Here is a 24,615-nt window from a genome sequence, read left to right as displayed (position 1 = left end):
GGCTGATGGACAGATATCCTTCAATGAGTCCTTGACTCCTTGGAGGTCACTGATATATCCAGAATGAGCCAAAGATCATCCATGTTAAGAAGGGTGCAACATGGACTTGTAAAGGAGAGATCAATTACAACAAATTTGCTTATTTTTTTTTTTAAATGAAGTCACCTGAGAAATAGACAAAAGTAATGGCTGTGACAGAATATATGTGGAAATCCAGCAAAGCTTTTGATATCCTATATCCCATTTTTTTTGCAGTGATTCATGTCGAAGTTTCTGGAACAAAAACTACATGGAACTGGAATGAAAATAAATAATTTTATGCCTAAATTATTTACATGCTGACATTTTGCCACATATATCTTACAGTGATATATGTGGAATGGAAATCTGCCAGATTTAAGGGTACCCCATGGATCAGTACTTGGACTGTTTGTTAATATATGCATTAATGATATTTTGAAGGACTGGCGAATGTTCAATTGTGTGCTGATGATGCAAAGATAAGTAGGGTGATCAGGGATGCTACCAATATACAGAACTTGCAGAATTATTTGAATAGGCCAGAACTGTGAAGAGATGTTCATGGCTGCCAATGCACTGTTAGTAAGTGTCAAGTAATGCACTTTGGTATGATAGGATTGCAAATAGTATATTATATTGGTGGGATTATGCTTTGAGCAATGATGAGGCTAGGGATTTGGGAGTTGTGGTAGATAGAAAGTTGAAGTTCATAGCTCACATAGCAAAATTCTGATACAACTTATAAGATAATTATACGATAGTGGTCTGAAAAGTTCTCGGCCTCGACCATAAATGGCAACACTATCGGCAAGATTTTTTTTTTTTTTTCTAAGTTGGTACATCTGTCATAAGCATCCTTGTGAAATTGCAAGTCATTCTATCAAGTAGTTGGTTTTATACAGCTGTCTAAAGCAAAAGTGTTGACTGTATCCCTTGAAATAGATAAAATTGAGTATTGTCCAGTTATAAAATTCTTTGTAAAAGAAGGTTTAACACAAAAAAATTCATTCGAAGTTTCTAGGCACTCTTCTCCTTCATTTTTGACAATTAAGAAATGGGCTGCCAAGTTTAAACATGGCCGTACCAGCCTTGAAGGTGATCCACGTGAAGGACGTTCAAAAAGTGTAACAACATCAGAAATCATTGATCAAGTGCATGATATGGTATTGGATGATCGTCGAGTCAAAGTGCATATAATTGCTGAGACTATAGGCATTTCAAAAGGATGTGTAAGATATATTTTGCATGAAGAATTTTAAATAAAAAAGCTTTGCGCAAGATGGGTGCCGTGCTTGCTCACAGCAGATCAAAAATGCACTTGCATGAAAATCTCTGAACAGTGCTTGGAGTGTTTTAACAAGAATAAAACTGATTTTGTGCATCAATTTATTACTGTGGAAGAGACTTGGATTCACAATTACACATCAGAATGCAAACAGCAGTCAAAACAGTGGACAGAAGCCGATTGTTCAGCTCCAAAGAAGACAAAGTCGGTTCCATCAGCAAGAAAGGTCATGGCATCGGTGTTTTGGGATGTTAAAGGCATTTTGTTTATTAATTATCTTGAAAAGGGTGAAACAATCACCGGAGAATATTATTCCGATCTTTTAACCAGACCAGACGACAAAGTGAGAAAAGACCCGGTTTGCAGAAGAAAAAAAAAATCATCTTTCATCAGGACAATGCACCTATCCACAAAGGTGTTTTGGCAATGGGAAAATTAAGGGTCTGTACTATGAATTTTTGGAACATCAACCCTATTCCCCAGATTTGGCTTCCTCTGGCTTCTGTCTCTTCCCAAAACTGAAACTCTTCCACGTTTGTCAGCGTTTTACTTTGAATCAAGAGGTGATTGCAGCCGTAGAGGGGTATTTTGCAGATCTTACTGAGAACCCACTACAGGGATGGGATAATGGTGCTGGAGCATTGCTGGAATAAATGTATTAGTATTAAGGGAGATTATGTTGAAAAATAAAAATAATTTTGAAATTATAAATTCGTTTTTTCATTGTTAGGCCTAGAACTTTTCAGACCACCCTTATAATACTGAAATGAACATTGACATGTAAAGACAAGGAAGTAGTATTGCCTCTCTACAAGGCTTTGATATTGCATCATCTGTACTACTGTGCAGATTTGGTCTTCCAGATTCCAATGGAATAAAGAAGCTGCAGATAGGTACATAGAAAAGTAATATATATGATATTAGGATTATGGAATGTTGATTATGAGAATAGAGTGAAAGTATGTGGACTGCAGACATTTATAAATAACAGAAAAATGGGTGTGATATGATAGAGGCCTATAAACTTCTGAACAAGTGTGGCAGAATATCAGATACAGGAAGTTTGTTATATGTAGGATGGGGGGGAGGACAGGGGAATATCTGGGGAAGTTTGTGCAGTTAAGAAAAGGATGAATGCTAGATTTTTCTTCCACAAAGCAGTAAATAAGTAGAACAGTTTGCCTGTTTTAGTGGTGAGTTCATCTAGTGTGAATAAGTTTAAGAGAAGGTATGGATGATGTATGGTCTCCTTCAATGAGTCCTTGACTCCATGGAGGTCACTGATATATCCAGAATGAGCCAAAGATCATCCATGTTAAGAAGGGTGCAACATGGACTTGTAAAGGAGAGATCAATTACAACAAATTTGCTTATTTTTTTTAAATGAAGTCACCTGAGAAATAGACAAAAGTAATGGTGACAGAATATATATGGAAATCCAGCAAAGCTTTTGATATCCTATATCCCATTTTTTTTGCAGTGATTCGTGTTGAAGTTTCTGGAACAAAAACTACATGGAACTGGAATGAAAATAAATAATTTTCTTCCTAAATTATTTACATGCTGACATTTTGCCAGCTCCAGCTAGCATTATCAAAGGCATCTTAAAGACACGCTAAAAAATTAAGAATGAATTGACCTTGACAAAAACGATCATAATGAAGAGAAAATGGTGCTCTTCATTATGATCTTCTGTGATTACCATTGAGCAAAGGACAGGACATTTTCCAAAAATTTGCAGAGGATCACACTATCAGTTCTATTACAGTTAAATGGATTCTATAGAAGTTAAGCTGCTTCAAGGAACAGTCTGCAATTTAAATTGGGATTTGTGGAGTAACCTAGTTTTCTTTTGCCAATGAAATAGTTTTTATCCAAGTCATGTTATGCTAATCTGCTTTTAGATTGCTCATACTGAATATACTTTTTTGTATACCTTCCTACCAGAATGTTCCATCCCGTCTGTCCGAAATACTAAGTACACTGACAGGGGATATTGTAGAAATATGAGAAGCAGAGTGATCCTGACAGTTCTTGATTTGTTTCAGAAAGGTGGAAGTCAAATCTAGTCTGTTTATTGTACGTTTAATGAATGATGGGGATTTTGTACATGTAATTTCTGGTTGGAATGGTGGGGGTTTGTTGCATTGTTCTCTTTTAAGCAGTTTAGTCAGAGTTTTTGTTGTTGTAAATATTTTATTTCCATCATGCAAGTAGAGCCTATTGTTCCAGATGTAATGCATCTTCTAAGGATGAGCTAAGCTCCACATTGGAGACTAAAGTTTTGAAAATTCCAAGTATCTGGGTAGGGTGGTGATGTGAAGTGGCATGTGGGTATTATCTTTTGTATTGATTCCATACATGAGAGGTCAAAGACCCTACAATCACATCAGTGTCATGTGTGGGGTGCACGTAATAAAGTTCATTGACATTTTTTTGTGAAGAGTTTCAGATTGTAGTCATTTGGAAATACTGTGGAAGAATGTTCCATAGGATAGAGGTAGATGGAATAAAGGAGGCCAAGGAGAAGCAGGTTCAGTGTGTTTGCAGCTGCTGCTCTTGTATTAACAGGTGCAACAGAAAGTGGAATGATGGTTGCTAGTTCATTGGAGCAAGTAGCCATTAAAGTACCTGCAGAATAGACACAGAGCCGAAACATTGTGTTCTCTGAGATAGAGGTTGAAGTGAATCTGTAAGAGAGGGATGGATCATCTATGGATCCAAATTGCTCTAGACAACATCAAGCATTTTTAGAGAAGTTTTAGTTGCACCTGTCCACCTAAGGATGGGCAGATTCGGAATTTGTATGAAGTTGAGTTAGTTGGGTAGAAAATAACATTTTGAACAAAAGAGGATGCCTATTTTTTTGGATGCTGAGGAAGCTATTGATGTGACATGTTTATGCCACAAGAGACTTGAGGTAAGTGCAAGTCCAAGTGGAGAGAGGTGATTTATGTATTACTGAAGGTGTTAATACACCCTCTAATTGAATTAGCATTGTCTTATATTAACAGGTTTGGACCTGTTAATATAAGACAATGCAAGACCATGCTAGACATGGTCAAAAGGAGTGACAGGAATAAGTTTTTCTGAACTTTTCCACAGCTATAGATCTTGAAATATGTGTGTGTGCGCATATAGCAGAATGAACACATTAGTCCGTTTGCCTTGTAATGATAGCTACAGCTCATTCTTTTTTCTCTTGAACAGTAAAACATTCAGTGGTGGGTATTGTTAAGGCGCTGTCAAAAGTTAGAAAACGTCTGTGGGCAGTATAGCCAAATGGCAAAGGCATTGTCTATATACCTTAGCCAGAGCCTCTGTAGCTCAGTTGGTTTCAACAGAGACCTTTGGTTGGAGAGACCTGGGTTCAAATTCCATATATATGATGCGAGGAACCTTTATTAAGGCTTTTCAATCAAAGGTGAGTAGTTTGTTGTTGTTATGTTCCATCGAGCGTTTTCGACTCCTGGTGATTCTATGAACATACATTCTCCATTCAGATCTGACCCTGGCCATATCTTTCAGAATTTTCAAGCCATTCCAGTTGCTTGCTTCTCTTTAACTCTATCCACCCATCTAATTCTTAGTCTTCCTCTTCTTCTTCTGCTTCCATCAACTTTAGCAAGCATCATCTTCTCTAGACTGTCATTTGCTCACATAATATGTCTGAAGTATGACAATTTTTGCTTGATGATCATAGCTTCGATGGGGCAATCTGTCTTTATTCTGTCTATCACTGATTTTAGTTTGCTTTGCAGTCCATGGTATTCTTAGTAAGCATCTCCAAACCCCATAATTCAAACGCATCTATCTTCCTTCTTTCACTCTTTCTCAGGGTCCAACTTTCACATCCATACAGTACCACAGGGAATACCATTGCTTTCACGATTCTGATTTTTGTTACAAGGCTAATATCTTTAAAGATCTTGCTTAAATTTGTCATTGCTTTCTTTCCGAGTAAAATCTTCTAACTTCTTGAGTACAATAACCATCTTTATCAGTTCTGGATCCTAGGAGCACAAAATTGTTAACTGCTTCCATTTTCTCCCCATCCACTTCAAAATCATTAAGTTCACATGTTGCCATAACTTTTATCTTTTTGAGGTTAAGTTTAAGACCATATTTAGCACTTTCTTCTTTAACTTTCATAATAAGTTCCTCCAAATCTTCTTTGCATTCTGCTAGCAAGGTGGTATCATCTGCATATCTCAAATTATTAATATTGCTTCTACCAATTTTAATTCCAGCTGAAGACTCCTCCAGCCCTGCTGGAGACCTGAATTTGTTTGTTGGGGGAGACCTGAATTTAGTGCTGAACTGTCAAAAGATGCCATGGATAAACTTGGGTAGGAGTAAAGTTGAGAGCTCATTGCTACACCTTCCATTTGTTTAAAGATGTTTTCCCCCCTACTAAAACTCCGATTTAAGATTTAAGATACTGAAATAGTTTACAAGTGTAAAGGGGAAGCATTTTGGAAAGAAACTCAGTTGTATAATCTACTGGAAAATTAGTAGAAAGGGACATGGCATATCAGAGTTCACTCATTTATCGCTCTCCTCTAGTTAAAGGTTCTGTATAGCGGTTTTTAAAGTGTGTGTGAAGTTTATTATATAAGATGTTTGCTGATGTGATTGCTGACTGTATAACCACTAGATTCCTATCTCAGAGGTATAGACTGAACTCTCTTCTGAAACAAAAAATGAGAGCAGTTGAGAAACCTCTGAACAAAATTTCTGCTTTCCCGAGAGAAATCAAGGACTACCAGGATCCTCTCTCCTACAGTGCCTCCTTTCGGTGTAGGTAACTAGTATTTTGTATCAGTACCTTGCTAAGAAATGGACTACTCCAGTGCATGGTGTTAATGTCTTGTTATATTCATAAAATGATTTAAGTTCAAATAGTAAGAATAAAATTTCTCTTTGATGTAAAGCTGGATACACCAGTCACTTGTTTAGACAACTTAAGTTCTTTATGGGATGATCTTTAAAGATTGGGTGGATGGGGAAAGTGGAGTTTAAAATTGAATGCAAATAAATGCAAGTATATGTGATTTGGTAGGAAGGTAATACTAAATTGATATAAATTGAATGGGCAGACTTTATAAAGAATTAATGATTATAAGGATTTTAATATATAGGGAATTAAATTCAGGAATCGGGGTGATTAAGGGTCAAAGCTGTATAACTGAGAGGAGACCTCCACATAGACTTTAAAGGAATGCGGAGAACGACCACGGCTTCTGACCTAATGTCCAATCCTCACCTTCTCGTGGTGCACCCTGTTGGGTATCTACCTGAATACTGAACGAATGAGGATAGGCTGGCAATTTCGGATTTAGCCGACCAAATTGTATTCTTATTAGCTTAAACCAATATAGAAAATGATGGTACAACATGACAAAATTTCATGCCGGCTGTGGCATTGCCCCAGCCGGCATGAAATTTTAACCCCCCCCCCCACCGTTGTTTTTGCCAGGGAACCAAGGCGAACAGTGAAAAGTCAGCTACTGGAACAAATCTGAAAGCACACCCCCCAGCTCAACATCACCAGAGTTAAAGATCGGTACTATCAACATAAGAAGCCTGAATGGCAAAGAAATGGAACTAGCTGAGGAATTAGATAAGTACCAGATCGACATAATAGGGATGACTGAAACAAAAAAGACAAAAACTGGTGAGATCTTTCTGAACAATAAATACACAATGTTATATTCAGGAAATGACAATCAAGGAAAAGAAGGAGTAGCCATAGTATTCAACACAAAATACGAGGCTAATCTTCTTGAATGGCAGGCGGTCTCAAGTAGGGTAATGTGGGCAAATATCAGAATGGGGAATTGGACAATGAGACTTATTTGTGCCTATGGTCCCACAGAAGGTTCTACTAAGGTAGAAGTGGAGGAATTTTTTGATGCTTTAGAAAAAACAACTGACACAATGAAAAAGAAAAAGTTGGTCCTTGTTAGGGATCTAAATAGCAGAGTAGGAAATGATTGTGAGACATACAAAAATATTTTGGAAAAATTTGGAGAAAAGAGCAAAGCCAATAATAATGGCAAATACCTGTTGGATTTCTACTCAGGTCATGGACTGGTTATTACTAACACCACGTTCCAACATAAAAATGTGCACAAATTCACATGAAGAGAAGAGGCAAGGAATAAGAAAAGTCTTATTCTTATCTGAATTCATCCAAGAAAGCATGGATGAATTCAGAAATCTTTAAAACCTGGTTCGAAAATGAATTCGTACCGACTGTAGAAAAACATTTGAAAGACAACAATTTGCCGAGAAAAGCTGTGCTACTTCTTGACAACACACCTTCACATCCTGCCAATGATGAACTCACAGCTGGAGACATCAAAGCTTTATTTTTACCACCCAATGTGACTGTGACTGCTGTTTATTAGCCGATGGACCAGGATGTCCTTGAAATGCTAAAGAAAAAGTATCGTCGGTGTCTTCTCAGTTCGTTGATATCAGCGATTGATAATAATGAAGGCTGCGTAACCACTCTGAAAAAGATCGACTTGCTAGATGTCATAAGGTGGTTGGCCGAAGCATGGGAAGAGATTCGAAACTTCCAAAAAAGAAATTTCCAAAGTCTTGGAAAATTCTTTTGGACCATGAAGGTGGACATTTCAACCTTGAACCCGTGTGTGAAACTGAAGTGGAAGATGAAAACAATAAACTTGTTTCGTTGCTCAAAAATGTATCGAGCTGTGAGATGTCAATGCAGAGGACATTACAGAATGGATGTCAAACTACGAAGTTGATGAAATAACTGACAACGATATTGTGGAAATGGTGACACAGGGAGAAGAAGAGGAGGAGGAGGCATTCTTAGATGACAAGAAAAATCTCATCCTACATTCGGAAGGGTTCAAGACGATTGAGGCAGCGCTGCTGTACATTAGTGAGCAGGAAGAAGCAATGCCAGCTGATATCATCTGCTTGCGTAAGTGTAGGGACATTGCGTCACGGAAGAGGGCTAAAAGGGTGAAGCAGTCATCTATCAAGGACTTTTTCAAAAACTAAAATCTGTAAGTTTTGACTTTCATCTTAGGCCTACCTTTTCACATTTGTGTGAAAAGGTAGGCCTAGAACTCCGGCCTATCTGGCTTTTGTGTTATCCGGCCTTCCCTTCCGCCACATTAGGCCAGATAGTCGAGAGTCTACTGTAGTATTTAATAAATGTTTCTAATTCAGTGACTGGTATGTTTTGTACATGGTATTCTGTATTTTAAACTTATATGTTGCTATAAGATTACTTTAATGTGCAAAATAGGTTAAAAAAAAACAATTGAATTGAATAAATAATTTAATTCATTAAACTTTACAGCTTAATTTTTCTAGTTTAGTACTAGCATTGTCAGAGCAAACAGTTAATACTGTTTGGCCTGTAATTGTTTTGACATTGCTAGGATTAAATCAAAGAAATATTAACTATCAACTTTAATTAACTCTAAGTTTTTTGTTTTTTTTTAACATTAAAATAATGAACATGGAACTTTTCCAAGCCACTTATGTTTAAATTAAGTTTGAATTTAATTTTTAACCAAATAAGATCACTTATCAAATTAAAAAAATTGTAAACATTTTGTTTCTGTTGCATTGAAAAAAAAAAAAAGCACAATATTAATTCCTTGTTTTAGTTAATTAATTAGTTTACTTATTTTTGTATTCCTACAATATGTGTGATATCTGAACATATGCACATAATCTATTTCATTATTTATGATATTAGTGTTTAAAGTATTATTTTATAAGACCAGTATTTTTGTTTATTTGCTTTACAAGCTAGATTTGGCTTGTAGGCAGAATTTGTGATCCATGCTCTAATGTATATGTTTCCATAACTACTTCCTAATGGTTGGTAATGATGCTCTTTAGTTGGAAATACCTGGGTTCAGATCTGTCTAGGATCTGAGGAAGATCTATAGAAGCTTTTCATTCAAAGTCAGTTTAGTTGGTCTTATGTGGTGGTGGCAGCATTTCATCATGGTGACACACACTGAACAAACTATGCAACTTGCTTTATAGGCTTACTTTCTTTAGCTGTAATTCCAACTGATATTATTGTGTAGCTTTATTATATTTGTTAATGTCACTCAGTTATTACATTTTTATAATAATTTCCACTGGTTGATTTACTGACTATTTAATCCATTGGTACTTAAAAGAAAATCATTTTTTTTTACATAGGCCATGCAGGAAAGCAGCAGCAGAAACTTTCTTATTGATGGATTTCCTCGTAACAAGAATAACCTGGAGGGATGGAACAAGCAGATGACTGATAAAGCCAATGTCTTGTTTGTATTGTTTTTTGAATGTCCACAAGAGGTATGTTGTATAATTAACAGCAGGCATAGTATATTCAGATGTATAACATATTCTTAACTCTAAGAATTAAGCATTACAGATCCAGTAGTATTAACAGTGACAAATATGAAATTTAACCTGAAACCACTGTAGCCTAAAAATTACATTACCAAGTCAAGTGACCAATATTTTTCAATACTTCTGTCAGTGTTTGTTAAATTTAAATAGCATCTAGTTATTCTGTTCAGTAGTTGTAATTTTGTTTTTCAGTACCTCAGTTATTTATTAAAACACAATGGTCATCTTATTTACATGTAATTATTATCAAGTTGTCCAGTTTTACCGTTACGTTTTTACCTTTCCTATTGGACCTGTTAATGTTTACTTAAGAAAATATCTTGTTTGGAATTGTTTCAAGGTTTACACTCACCAAGGTATGCAATTATACTCATGTATACTCAAGGTATGGTCATGGATTATGGCATCATATGTGATGCATGTCCCTTGACAATGTCCTGTGAGAGAGAGTTTGTTATATGCTATGAAAGGCAAGCAGATATATGGCTGTCAAAACAGGAATTGTTTAAAAACAATTCCTGTTTTGACAACCATATATCTGCTTGCCTTTCTACAGTAATATGCATACATCATATTACTGGTTTCAAATTAAGGACCAAAAACATATATTGAAGAATACAACAAAAAATTATAATGATATTCAGGCTTTAAGATTTAATGCATTTTTATAGCTTGCTACAAATTGTCTCAAAGTATGAAATTTATAAAATTCAACATTTTATTACATTCAAATGTTTACATGTTTTGTTGGCACAAAATTCCCCCCCCCCCCTTTTTTTTTTTTCCAACAACACTTTTTGGAGAATCTTTCTGCACTTAATGAACTGTTACTTTCATCCTTCCATGCACAAAAGGATTCATAGCTCCAAAATTATTTGGGACTGATTCCTTAAATTCATTAAGGAAATGAATATTATTTATTAGTACATTTTCTACCAGATTTGTTCTTATCTATAAAAAAAGCTAATGTCAGTTTGTTTATTATTGATAAATTTTTGTTGATTGACTTTTGTTTTGTGCATTAATTGCATTCATAATGAGGTATCTGCAATTTCAGGTTTAGGTCACCAAATTCAATTTTCTAAGCCACATCCACTTGGCAGTCAATTAATTCTATTCTTAAATTACCAGCATTTGCAATTATGAAATAATTACTTTCTTCATTATATTTACAATAGGCTGAAATAATATTTAAATCTCCCAAAATCTGACATTAATATCAAAAGATGATATTAATGTCATGTACAATGCATTTCAGTTCTGTTTATACATACACACCACAACTCTGGCATTGTAAGATTTGCAACTAGAGGACTTAAGCAATATTCAGACCATCTTTCAGATATGAATGTCAAATCAGAATATAGAGTTTGAGTCTTCAACATATCCCATCCTACTTTATCCTTCACAGATCCCAGTTATTTCATGTGTACTTCATGTATTGATATCTTTTTAGCATCAGTGCTCGCTTTGATGGGAGGGTAGGGAAGAGACAGTGAACTCCACCACCTGTCAAAAACAGTAATTTTCTATTGCCAAAACATTATTATATGGTAATAATTATCATATTCACATAAAAGTCCAACTTCTGTAATCTGTTAATTGTATGCTGTCTGTCAGCTTCTTGAAATTCCCCTCCAAAAATTCTTTAATCTATACTTTCCCTTGATATTGTTAATTTAAATAGGCTTCATTTGTAGGTATGCATTGAAAGATGTTTGAAAAGAGGAAAAGAAGGAAGTGGACGTTGTGATGACAATATTGAAAGTTTGAAGAAGCGGTAATGCAAATTTTATTACCATTTTTATTTATTTATATATTGTTATGGTGACTTAATATTTTATGCAATTTTGCAATAATATTTATAATAGTTTATAACAATAATAATTTTATGCAATACTACATTATGCAATTTTGGAAATGTATACACATTTCCAAAATTACATCCATACTCTTACCACTTCATTTTACCAGAAGCACTTTTTTAATTCAATGCCGTTGTTGTTTGTAGCAAACTTCCTACATATGCTTAGTTTGTTGGTCTTTCATGATTTTTTTTTGTATATCAACCTGATACATTAGAGGTTGCAAATCCTATAGTATAGTATTTGTAGGTATTAATCTGTGAGAAAGAAGGAATCTTTATGTTTCTTGAATAACTGTTGGTGATGGTTTTTCTTGGGAAAATGTTAAGGAAGGTTCTTCCAAATAAGTTGATGAAATGAAAGAGGAGGCGAAGCTGGAAGCTGAACTGTGGATGTATGTTAAACCATCAGCTTCTTGTGTTTTTGAAATCTTAACAGAAAGTGGAGGGACGATGGTAGCTAGATTGTGAAAGAGAAATCATCTGTTAATTGGATTGTTAATTGCCTGGATACAGAAGCATGGATGCATCAAGCATTTTTAGTCTGGTGGTAAAGCTTATACATTATCTATTCATAACTGTATTTTTTCAGGAAATTACAACTAATATAAACTAAAATAAATTTAATCAATACTTGCAATATTTTGGCAAAATCAAATTGCCATCATCAGGGAACAAAATATACATGCATTCAGGCACTACACTAAGTAATGAGGTTGAAGCATGTCAACTGAGAGTAAGTGTAAAGTCCTAAATAGTACTCCTACTGAGCTAAATTGGCATTCTTGACTGTTGGGCTGAAGTATGGAGGATGAGAGCTTCCCAGATTTGGAGCAGTTTCATTCAACCAAATTTGTTGAGGTTAGAGTAGTTTCTTAAGGCAGATGCAAGGAAAAATCTTTCATATTTATATTTGCTGTGATGGTGTAGAGTGGCCTTCTTGCAGTGTATCCTATTGCAGGTGTCCAAAGTATGGTCAGCAAGTAACACTTGGCAGGTCTAGGGACTGTGTCTGGAAGGTTGCATTTTTTTAGGATTGGTGAGCTTTGGTGTAGTCTCTATAATGCAGAGGGAGAAGGTGTGTGTGATTTTGGTAATATTTTACGAATTTTGATATGGAGAATTGTAGCTATTGACTAAGAAGGTTTTGTGAATGTGATCAAGTTCTGTGGAGTGAGACTGTTATCTGAACTAATTAATTTAGCCCTGTTATATAAAATTTTTATAATCCCATACTGTTGGGAGGGGGGGAGGTAACTTTTCTATTGGTGTTTGTGGATTTTCTGTTTTTAATTAATATATATTATTATTCTGTCATGTTGTACCATCATTTTATATTGTGGTTTAAGCCAATAAGAATACAATTTGGTTGGCTAAATCCCAAATTGCCAGCCCATTATCCTCTTTTGTTCGGTATCTAGGTAGATACCTAACAGGGTGCACCATGAGAAGGTGATGATTGGACATTAGGTCAGAAGCCCTGGTCAGTTCTCTGCATTCCTTTCAAGGAAGGTCTCTTCTCAGTTATACAGCTTTGACCCTTAAACACCTTAAATTAGCTGTATACAACACAGTGTTCAAGCCAATTTTAACTTATGGATCTGATAGCTGGGTTAGAAATAAACCACTTGACCACAGATGTGAGAGTCCTGAGAAAGATTAGGGATGTGAACAGATGGCATCAATGGCAATATCATATTAAAAATGATTATATTAGGAAATAAATTCACATTGTTAGCATCCAGGAATGTGTTAGCAGAGCTAATCTCAGGTGGCATGGTCACTTAAACAGAATGAGAGAGGAAAGATTAGCAAAACAAGTCTTCTCTGCCAGGTTGACATGAAAAAAACCCAGAGGAAGACCAAGATATAGGTGAATTGATACAGTAAATAGTGCCTTAGAACAGTGCTTCCCAAACTTCTGGATGTCAGGGTGCCCTTTGCAAAAATTAAAATATTTCACGGTCCCCCTCGAAAAAAAATCGTAATAGAGAGATATATTATTATAATATTTATTGTATTTATATTCAATACAAAACACACACAGTGAATATTGCAAAAATCAAATGCACATATTACATTTTTTGCCTCTTACAGTTTGGTTCTGAAGACGATGCGGGCTGTTCTGGTAAAATATGAAATACTGTCCTTTTTTTTGAGTCTGTTTCCGCTTCTTCTGATTGCTCGCGGGATTTTTTTTATTTTTTATCAGCTACTTATCCAACTCAGGGTTAAATTTTTTAACGTAGAATAGATCAAATAATATCACCACTTACCGATACTGGCACACCACAGACTGATAACATGAAATTAGTGAATATTACCTGAATAAGGGAATCCCCGGACCAGGAACATTTTTCTCTTTTGCGACTTTAATCCCTTTACGGTAATTAAGCCTAATGCGAAACAGTCAGCAAAGGCAGGTTATTAAAACATGCATGTGATTGGTGCGGTATTAACAAAAGATCGCGCAACCGAAAGATAAAAGCATAGCCGACAATTAAGTTGAAATGCTAACTCTCTTCAACCAAATTCCATATGTGAAACTGCCATAACATTCATTATATATATATATATATATATATATATTACTTAGTTTTAACACGTTCGGTTGAATTTTATTGCTGCCTTGGGAAATCGAACTCACACACACATCTAACTAATAGTTTTTAGTTAGATACTGTGTTTGCCAATTCAACATATGGTTTTGTTTCAGTCTATACAGCATAGTTTCTGTATGAGGGGACATGTGATTCATTAATTAGTGTGTTTTTATCCCAGCTGTCTCTAATTGCACTATTTGTTGAGAAATATATTACACAGACTCCTCATACCTTATTCACTGGCATAATAAAAGTACTTGTTTTTATTGCCTCTGCAGTATAATGGCTGTTAGGGATGGCGTGTTGTTTACCACTGCAAGCGAGTTACTATCTCCCCACATGAACTTGTTTAAGCTTTTTTTCGTGTGTGAAGTATATGCGAAACTTTTATTGGTAACAGAAAACTAGCTCGGATGACAGTGATAATATAAAACGAGTTTTGATATGTATGTATATAAAGTCAATATCAACAGTCCCTGATTACGAACCCTTGATGAAAGGGACAGGAAGATTTGGAGCTTCCCTGGAGAGCTTTCGAAGTAAATACATTTAACCACTGCTTTGAAATGAAACATATGAATAAGCAATATTTACTAATATTCATAAAACGCTGAAATACACAGGAAGCAAAGTTTGTAAACCAACACTAATGTGCGAATTTTTCCATTAAAATATAAAAAATAACAAAAAAGAAATAATAAATAATAAAAGTTAAATACGTTTCTTTTAAAATAAAAAAAATCTACTTATTCTTGAAACATTTTAAATTTGTTTTCATTATTTCACGGCCCCCCCTCAACAAAACCTATGGCCCTCAAGGGGATCACAGCCCACAGTTTGGGAAGCGCTGCCTTAGAAGACAGAAATATAAGATCTGATAATGTTGGAGTCTTTACAGATTGATTTGGAAGAAAATTGTAGATAGGAAGTTAGTGGTGATGTTTCATGTAGTATCATATCTGTACATCCCCTGAGGATACATGTCAGGAATTTGATGATGATGGAGTTAATAAATTAGTTTCACTTGTAATTTCCTTAAAAAATACAGTTATTGAGAATTTTTAGGAAGATCTTGGATATGCAACTCTAAATGTAAGAACAGTATTCTAGGGTTGTATGGATTCTAGATTTATTTAATCATCATTCATATGGGTGAGAACTAGTGTTTTGAATGGAAAATAACACTCAAATATTGGAGGCTAGGCTAAAAGGACACTGAATTCAGTACAGTTCCCATTGTGTGTATTGTTACACCTGATATCCTGAGAATATAACATTCTCAGTTATCATGGTGTAACATGAAAAATAAATAACATAAAAAAAAAACTCCTGCATAAAAGGAATAATTTAATGAATAAAATATTCTTGCATCCAGTATAAATTGAGTAAAATGTCAAGGTCTATTGTTTAGTTAAAATAGCAAAAGAAAAGAATGTATTAACATGTATTATGACTAAACAAGGAATTTGTATTAAATAAGTAGCTAACTAAGAATTAATATAGTAATGCGATTAAGAATGAAAGAGTTAAGTACATAAGTAGAAAAGAATGAGTCATGAAATATGCTATGTGAGAGGCTACAGATTAAGCATTAAGTAGAATTCTGAGAAAGGTATTTGATAGGGGTTAAGATAGAGGCTAACAAGAGAAATAACGGAATATCGCTTAGGGCCTATACCCGGATAGAAACTTCGTTACGAGTTGCCGATCAAAATGATGTATGGCGGCAAAATGCTACCCAATTGGTAGACAGACGAAAAACAAGTAGGAGGCGGGGGAGAGAAAAGGTAGGCTCTTTTGGTTTTTTGGGGAAGACGTTTAGATAGTGAAGGAGGCTTGAGGCCTTATTGCCTTTTGCGAGAGGAGAAGAAACGTTTGGATAGTCGCGGTGGTTTTAGTTTGGTTTTCTAGTGGATTTCACGGTGTTCCTGAGTGGAGAGATATGGCTTATATCCTCATGCCACAACAAGGAATCGAAGGTGAGCGGGAAAGCTATTCCCGTATTCCTATGTAGAAAGCGAAATATACCATGGAGTCATAGGAAGCTGTGAAAATATCGATATCCTCGTTTCGGAAAGTACAGCCGACGGCGCAGACGTTTATATAGCCCTGAATTGCAAGAAGTTATGCAAGCAAGTTCGTTCAGTAGAAGGTAAAGGCCTGTAAGTGAAGCTAAAGAAAGGTATTGTGAATTTTGTCTTATGTTAACTAGAAGTTGTTTGTGATAGGTACCTTTGTCATAATACGGAACTGTTATAGTGATTAGGGAGAAATTATAATAGGACTTTAGAATTTGATAGAGAGTGTTAAAAGTAAGCTAGCTAGTGTTGATGGTTTGTGAATAATTAATTGTCCTAAGAATCTTGAGTGCCTACTATATTGTAAAAGGAAAGTTAATGACATAGTTGTGTTTTAATGAAGTAAATGGTTTTGTTAATATTGAGTTTGATTAGTGTGAATTGAGTAATCAAGTAGCCTGAGGAATTTGAATGCCTAGTGTGATGTGTAGAGAATCGGAATTGTCATAAGTTTGTGCTAGAGTAGTTAATGATTTGTTAGTATACTTGAAGTTGAATAATCTAATAGTGTGTGGTAATCTAATTTGTCCATGTTAAGTGATTTTATGTTTTGTATGAAATTTTGTGGCGGCATGATCATAGCTAATTTTAGTGTGTAAGTAATTTAGTTGAGTATTTTGATATGTACCATGTTTAGAGAAATAATAAACCTTTTGTTTAATGATAAAAAAGTTGTCTGATATTGCTAATTCAATGCACCGCTTAGAAACATTCGAGCCTAATCACGCGGAGAATTATTGTTAAGAAACGGGAAGTCTAATGAATTGAGTTAAGTGTCACGACTGCAATAGTTACACTTTCAGATATTTGAGTTCCATTTCTCTGTTTATGTATAAAATATCTTAAACTAATTATCCCAAAGGGCGCAGTTAAAATACAAATACTAGGGATACTACGGGGAACAATAACTCAGATATTAGTAGAAATTTTGGTGATGTCTTGAAAGTAGAAGTTAGAAGAATATAGACGAATGCAGTTTGTAAGACAAACAAAATCGTAAGATAGGGACATAACAGTATGTATAAATAATGCATCCATTGTTAGTGGTTTTTAAAGCCAAGATATATTCATCCTGGTCTACATCAGTATACCATAATCAGTAACAATATTTAAAATTCCATATCAACATGGAGTTTTAAAAGACATTGAATTGGCATCTAGTCTTCTATGGCTAATTCTAAATTCTAATAATTATCCATTTTGGATTAGGATTGCTGGTTTGACTGCAGAAGAAGAAGGCATGGGATAGGATAGCAGTAGAGTTGTTCTACAGGTACCTCAATGGAATCCGAAGACTCATTGTAGGGGACCCAATTTATCTACACAGTCCATCATACCTCTTCTTGAACCCATTAACAAACAGAGTGCTAACAGCTGACTCTGGCAACATATTCTTATTCACAACTCTCCAAATAAAAAATCGAGTCTTCGCGTCCCTGCTAACCACACTTTTACTCAACTTCCAAAGGTGACCTCTTGTTCTACCTCCCCTCTAACTAAGTGCTGAAATATTTCCCCCTGCATCAATTCTATAAAATCCTTTAAGTAACTTAAATGTTTCTATCATATCCCCTCATTTTTGCCTATGCAGTCCACACACACCACTCCTCAATATATCCTCATAGGGAATGTTCCACAGACCACTTACCATCTTGGTTTCTCATTCCCAAGAAATCCAGGTTACCAGACCTGAGTACAGTAATCCAAATGTGGACATATCAAGGCCTTATAAGGAGAAATAACAAATTCCTTATCTCTGTTGTTAGTGTGTTCTTCAATAGCCAAGTAATCCTATGAGCAACCCTAGCAATATGACCTCTAAACTTCAACGTTCTGTCTACTATCACCCCTAAATCCCTAGCTTCATCTCTTTCCTGGAATACAGTTCCATCATAGGGAATGTTCCACAGAAGATAGTCTAGGTATACCTTTAGTAATAGTATCCATGAATTTTTCCCAAATGATTGAAATATTTAGATGCAATATGCTTAGCCTCAGAATTTATTCTGCCTAGAGTTCTCTTTCTCAGAGTATCACAAGGAAGAAGGTCCTGCATTTCAGTATCCTTGGTATTGTCAGTCAATAAAACTCATGGACTTAAAAAAATTTTAATTCTTTGAGTTTTAAGAAGGTTTAGTAGAAAATTTGTAAAATAGTTTAAGAAAATCAACCTTATGCAAAGAAATAATTTCTGATGATTAATTGCAACAGTAACCATGGAGAGTTAAAAAATTCTTCATCTAAAACAATATGAAACAGATTACTAGAAATTGTTTTAAAGGCAAGCAACTCATGTAAAACAATAACGTAAAAAATCAGGAGAGAATATTTTCACTGCATGGCAAGTAACTCGTGGTTAAACATATCCTTCAGTTTTATTTCCTTTCCAAATACTGCACATTATCATTTAACTTATCCCTTAAAAGAATGAAAAAAATTGGCAAGTAAGTGCTGAATTATGTGCTCCATTTTCACAAAAAAGTACTCTATGTTCTGCAATTTTGCCATCTGCTAAACTTAAAGGTTCTGAACCTGCCATATCCAAAGTTGTTAGACTAATAGCTAGGCTCAGAATGTAGAAATTTAGAATTTTTTAGTTCTTTTTTTAAGCATAGTTTGCACGGCATATAAAGACTGAGAAACTTTATATCAACAGATTTGATCTTTTGAAAATCTACAATGGTTTGGGAAAGCCTAGAAAAGATTTCTAGTTATGACCTAATCATCCACAATTAAAGCAATTAGTTTTATTTCCTCCATTTGCCTTTCATGTGGTGGTGTTTTTTCCATTAACACAACCCATATTTCCTTTTCACAAGAGGATGAGTATAACTGAAGTTTTGAAATTGATTTCAGAATTCCTCCTATTTCTTTTGAAACAACTAAACATCCTATCATGTATTCTTCTTTCTAATTCATGTTTAGTTTCTCGAATTGCTTATCAAATTTTTGCATTTCAGAGCTTAAACTAGTATAAAAGTATACTCTTGATTTATAGGGGTTCTTTTCACATGCCACAGATGAGTTTGATTCATGAATTACATTAACAGATATAGCTCTGTTTGGGCACAAAATAGGAATCAGCAGTTCTTCTTTTTGAGCAACTTCAAGAGCTCTTTTGATATTAGTAATACCTTATTTATAAACTGACCTCAATTTAGGCTTTAACTCATTTCTAATTTGATGAAAACGTTTTTTGAAAAATTCACTCTTATAATCATTAATTTTATAGATATCATAAAATTGGAAAAAGATTCTTTTTGCATCACTATACGAGAGTGGTCTGAAAAGTTCTCGGCCTAACAATGAAAAAACGAATTTATGATTTCAAAATTATTTTTATTTTTAAACATAATCTCCCTTAAGACTACCATATTTATTCCAGCGATGCTCCAGCACCATTATCCTATCCCTGTAGTGGGACGGGATAATGGCGCTGAAATCTTACTGAGAGAAAATCTCAGTAATATCTGCAGAATATTCCTCTACAGCTGCAATCACCTTGATTCAAAGATAAACGCTGACCACCTAGGAAGAGTATTAGTTTTGGGAAGAGATGAAGTCAGAGGGAGCCAAATATGGGAAATAGGGTGGATGTTCCAACAATTCATAGTTCAGATCCCTTAATTTTCCCATTGCAAAAATACCTTGTGGGCAGGTGCATTGTCCTGATGAAAGATGACTTTTTTCTTCTGCAAACCGGATCTTTTCTCACGAATTTTTTCGTTTAGTCTTGTTAAAAGATTGGAATAATATTCCCTGGTTGTTGTTTTACCCTTTTCAAGATAATTAATAAACAAAATGCCTTAAGCATCCCAAAACATCAATGCCATGACCTTTCCTGCTGATGGAACTGACTTTGTCTTCTTTGGTGCTGATCAACTGGCTTCTGTTAACTGTTTTGACTGCTGTTTGGATTCTGGTGTGTAATGGTGAATCCAAGTCTCTTTCATAGTAATAAATTGATGCACAAAATCACTTTTATTCTTGTTAAAACGCTTCAAGCACTGTTCAGAGATTTTCATGCGAGTGCATTTTTGATCTTCTGTGAGCAAGCGCGACACCCATCTTGCGCAAAGCTTTTTCATTTGCAATTCTTCATGCAAAATATATCCTACCCATTTTTTTGAAATGCTTATAATCTCAGCAATTTCATGCACTTTGACTTGCCAGTGTAAAATCTTGTATAGAAGGAATTTAGGATAAAATCTCTTCTATACCGATTTTACTTGGGAAATGAAATCAATGTAATATACTTGTAATTGGATTAATTGGATTAACAAAATTTATTTTTTTCATTTTTTCCTTGGGGGTGCTGTAGTGTCGCAGTGCTTATGTACGGGCCGCCACTGGTTGATTGTGATTCAGCTTATCTGTTAAGCTGAAATACATATATTTTGTTTTCAGTGTTAATTTTAAGGCCATTATTGCTAAATCGCTTATTTAACTTCAACATATATTAGATATGATTTTCTAAATAATCCTGGTTCTCAGTATATATATTAATGCTGTGTCATCAGCAAATGTCATTTTGCTAGATAAGTTGGACTTACACATATTGTTTACATATATTAAAAATAGGATAGGTCTTAGCACTGAATTTTTTGAAATTCCATATTTTTATTATGTTATTAAAGTTGTCATAGTTGATATATTAATTTCTGTTATCTAAATAGTATTTAGACCAATCGTTAGAAAACTTTATTTTCCATAAATTCCTTTCTTCAATGGATTTATTAATATGTGGTTAATAATTATAAAAAATTATAATTTAGTATATTTTATCATACTCCCACCCCCCTTTTTTTTTTTTTTTAAGGTCATCCTTCCTTCAACTACTGCATAGACTTTTATCTATGGGAGGTGACTCCCATACTTTACTCCTGTAGGATCAAAATTATAGTCACCATTGAAAACTCATTATTCATTTCATTAAATACAGCAACGACATCACTGTCCTCTGTGAATCATGTTTTGCTGCTTCCTTTTTTGGCAATTTTATTTACTAACCTCTATTCTTTATTTTTACTATTGATGCAAGAAAGAAATTCCATTAGAGGGTAGTTTCTTTTGTAAACTTTATTTTTTCTTCTAATTGTTTAGTGAAATTTTTATAGTAATTTCAAATACTAAATCTCACGGAGTCTGCCTTAATATAGTTTTTCTTTTTTAGCCTCAGGTAAAGAGAAAGTGATCCATTAGTATAAAGTGATCTGCTACATTGCTAAAATTGATTGCAGAGGATATAGCCTCAGAGGCCATTCTGTTTCTTATAAATATAACTGTGAATCAGTATAACTATGAATTGTTCACTTCTTCCATATTGCTATGTGTGCAAGAAACCAGTATAAAAATAATATTATATATTTTTATTTTTCAATCTATTATTTTTCTATAAATTGAAATTTATATCACCAATATTCAATAATATTCTATAAACATTAAAAATACTTTTAAAAATTAAAAATATTTCATTTAAAAATATATCAACTGGGCAATCATGTGCACAGTAAATAACAAATGTAAGTACAGTATATCCATTCTTGTGTCATTAATCATCCCAATTTTAGCACTGCACATATTTCACACTAGCATGTTAAGATTAAAGCTTTTCAGTTTACAGAATTAATCTGACTGCATGATTATAATTTCAGCAGTTGTGAAACTTGTCATAATTAATGAGAGAATATCGGTCAATTTCAAGTTGTTTGATCCATGTTTCATTTAGCACTAGTGTATCTATATGTCATTTGATTTTTGAAAAGAGCAATGTTGAGCAACAGTGCACTGCTGAGAATATAGAAGCTAGCCTAACTCTCCCTGCTAACTTATTTTCTTTTACTAATTTAAATCAGAAAATCATATATAAAACTTTATACAATTTTTGTTTATAATTCAAAATTAACCAAAATTGTAATACATTAATTATGTTATTGAAAATATTGCTCAGTATTTTTCTGCAATACCACCTGTAGCACCTTTCCATCATACTTTCAAAATTGAGTAATGATATTTTTCAAAACAGGGTAGATATATAGGGCATCCAACATTGTTGCATATATATCCGCTCCCCCCCCCCTTGTCTTCCATTCATGTGAAGATGTTTGGACACACATCACGATACTTCATCAGATTTTTTATGGGGAAGAATCAGTGTTGAATGGTGTCTTCCTTTCAATCTGGAGGGAGGGTAGTCACCAAGTAATACACATTCCATTTTAGTGGTTGCTCTTGGCTCATGGAAGATTTGAAAAATTTCTCTTGTGAGAGCCAGATGAAAATCTGCTGATATTATGTTTCTCTCTGTGTTTACTTGATATAGTGTCTAAAAATGTAGAACTATTATGTGCAGAAGACAACATCCTGCAGACCTACTTATCATGTCTGACCTATCAACTCCTTGTGTTATTCTTATGGTATTCTATTACACGGTGAGGCTTCATTATTGGCTGATTGTTGGTCTTTCTCTTGTTCCTGATGATTCCATGCAATTTTTATGACTTATGATAAACATACACACTTCCCACCATTTTTACTATCCTGGGAAGACAACCAATGTAATAACAGGGTATTAAGGAGCCAGTTACTTCTACACAACTCGTAAGTATCCATAGTCCTTCATATCAGTTATTTTTCAATTAAAAAAAACAGCCATGCGAAAGCACCCGATATTCCTACCATGCGAAGTAAAGATGGCGGCAACAAAGGCCAACAACAAAACATTACTTCTAGTCCCGTCAGCATAGCACAGCCGATAGCCAACAAACCGAAAGACAGTACAAAGTGCCGCAGTTGTGAAACCGAAGTTACCGAAAAGAAAAAAGGTATATCATGCGATTTCTGTTGCAACTGGCTACATACTTCCTGTGCGAAAATAGATGAATCGCCGCTCAAGCTTTTTATCGAACTGAACCAGCCTTTTTTCTGTTCGATGTGCCTTCCTTCTGTCAAACAGCTGCTGAACCTAGGCAAACGAGATGAAAATCTCGAACAACACCTTAATAATGCGATCGATACTTTCTCGTCCAAAATCCAAAAGTTGGAAACAAAACTCGAGATACTCTATGACCAGTGGCCAATCACAAGTGCATCTGTACCCACTACCGAACTCCGTGATTTAATCATGGAGTTCGTTAGTGGCCCTGATGGCATTCCTCCAATTGTCCTCTGTGCAGCAGAACTGATTCCTATCCTATGTCGTCTCTACACACTATCTGACTCCACTGGTATATATATCCAAAAGCCTCGAAATTGGCCTATATTCAACCCATTCCAAAAGGGAGACAAATTGCTGCCATCTAACTACCTCCCCATCTCACTCACCTTAATCCTATCTAAAGTGATGGAGAAAACCATCAATTCTCAACTCGCATCAACGGTACATGCTTCGCTCACGGCCAAAAACAAGAGACTCAACACCGTTCTTCTGAACTTTCCGGAGGAAAACTGTAAATATTTAAAGGAAGTTAGCAAACTATCAGGTGAATGCAACTTCGATCCCAGGTATATCATCAAATGTCATTGCTTTGGTCCCATAAACACAAGAAAGGACAGAATGAACTTTCCACGTCTCGTGAAAGTGATCTGTGATACACTGACAAACACTTTCAAATTATTAGCGGCGATAAATAGCAAGCTAAAGGACAGTTGCCCCCAATCGCATGTACATGCTCGACTTGACTTAACCTTTGAACAAAGGGAAAAAAGACGGCAACTCTGAAGACAGCTAGAAGAAAAATGCTAAAATGGAGACAATAGCTGGACCATAGTCTACAAACAAACCAAACTAGTGCAAAAACCAAGTGATGCCACTAGTAGCCACCAAGGAGACCAGTATGCAGGCACTGCATAGGAAACGTGCAAGACCCTTGCGGTCAAAGCCATGCCCCACAGACCCTTGCATATCCACTACTCCAACATCCGTGGTCTCAACTCCAACCTTAATAGCGTTCCCTATCATCTAGTCAACCAAACCCCACCTACTCTTCTTAACAGAAACTCAAATTTCAACTTCCCCCAGCACCATCCAAACTATTCACTATTTAACTCCTTTTGACCCAAGGGTCGTGCGTACGCATATATCCATTCTGACATACCCTGCCAGAGAGCACCTAGCCTAGAATCGCACAACTTTGACCATCTTTGGCTAAAAATATCCCTCCCTCACTCAGTCAAATTCATATGCTGTCTCTATCACTCTCCCAATACCACAACCATTCTGAGCTCTTTAATTTCCTCTCCTCAAAAGTTGATTTCTTCCAGTCCCACAATCCTAATAGTGAAATCATCCTCCTAGGTGATTTTAATGTCCATAACACCAACTGGCTTTCCTCTTCCAGTTGTACAGACCCTATAGGAAGA

At 35.1% G+C, this 24,615-nt stretch overlaps 1 protein-coding gene across 4 annotated transcripts in view; it reads left to right on the top strand.

Annotated features, from left to right (window-relative positions):
• The window catches only part of Cmpk (cytidine/uridine monophosphate kinase Dak1), a 183,715-nt gene that overhangs the window by 106,512 nt on the left and 52,588 nt on the right, over nucleotides 1–24,615 (top strand). For all 4 annotated transcript variants that reach the window (XM_090409857.1, XM_090409856.1, XM_090409859.1 and 1 more), the window contains 2 exons: nucleotides 9,515–9,652; nucleotides 11,410–11,489. In XM_090409857.1, coding sequence (XP_090265983.1) covers nucleotides 9,515–9,652; nucleotides 11,410–11,489 — 218 coding nt within the window. The remainder of the gene's footprint in view (nucleotides 1–9,514; nucleotides 9,653–11,409; nucleotides 11,490–24,615) is intronic.

This window comes from Typopeltis vanoorti, chromosome 20 (assembly GCF_054136105.1).
Source record: "Typopeltis vanoorti isolate ZY-2024b chromosome 20, IOZ_Tvanoo_1.0, whole genome shotgun sequence".
In the NCBI taxonomy this organism is placed as follows: Eukaryota; Metazoa; Arthropoda; class Arachnida; order Uropygi; family Thelyphonidae; genus Typopeltis; species Typopeltis vanoorti.
Note: the sequence above shows the minus strand (reverse complement) of the source record. Positions and strands in the feature narration are given on the sequence as shown.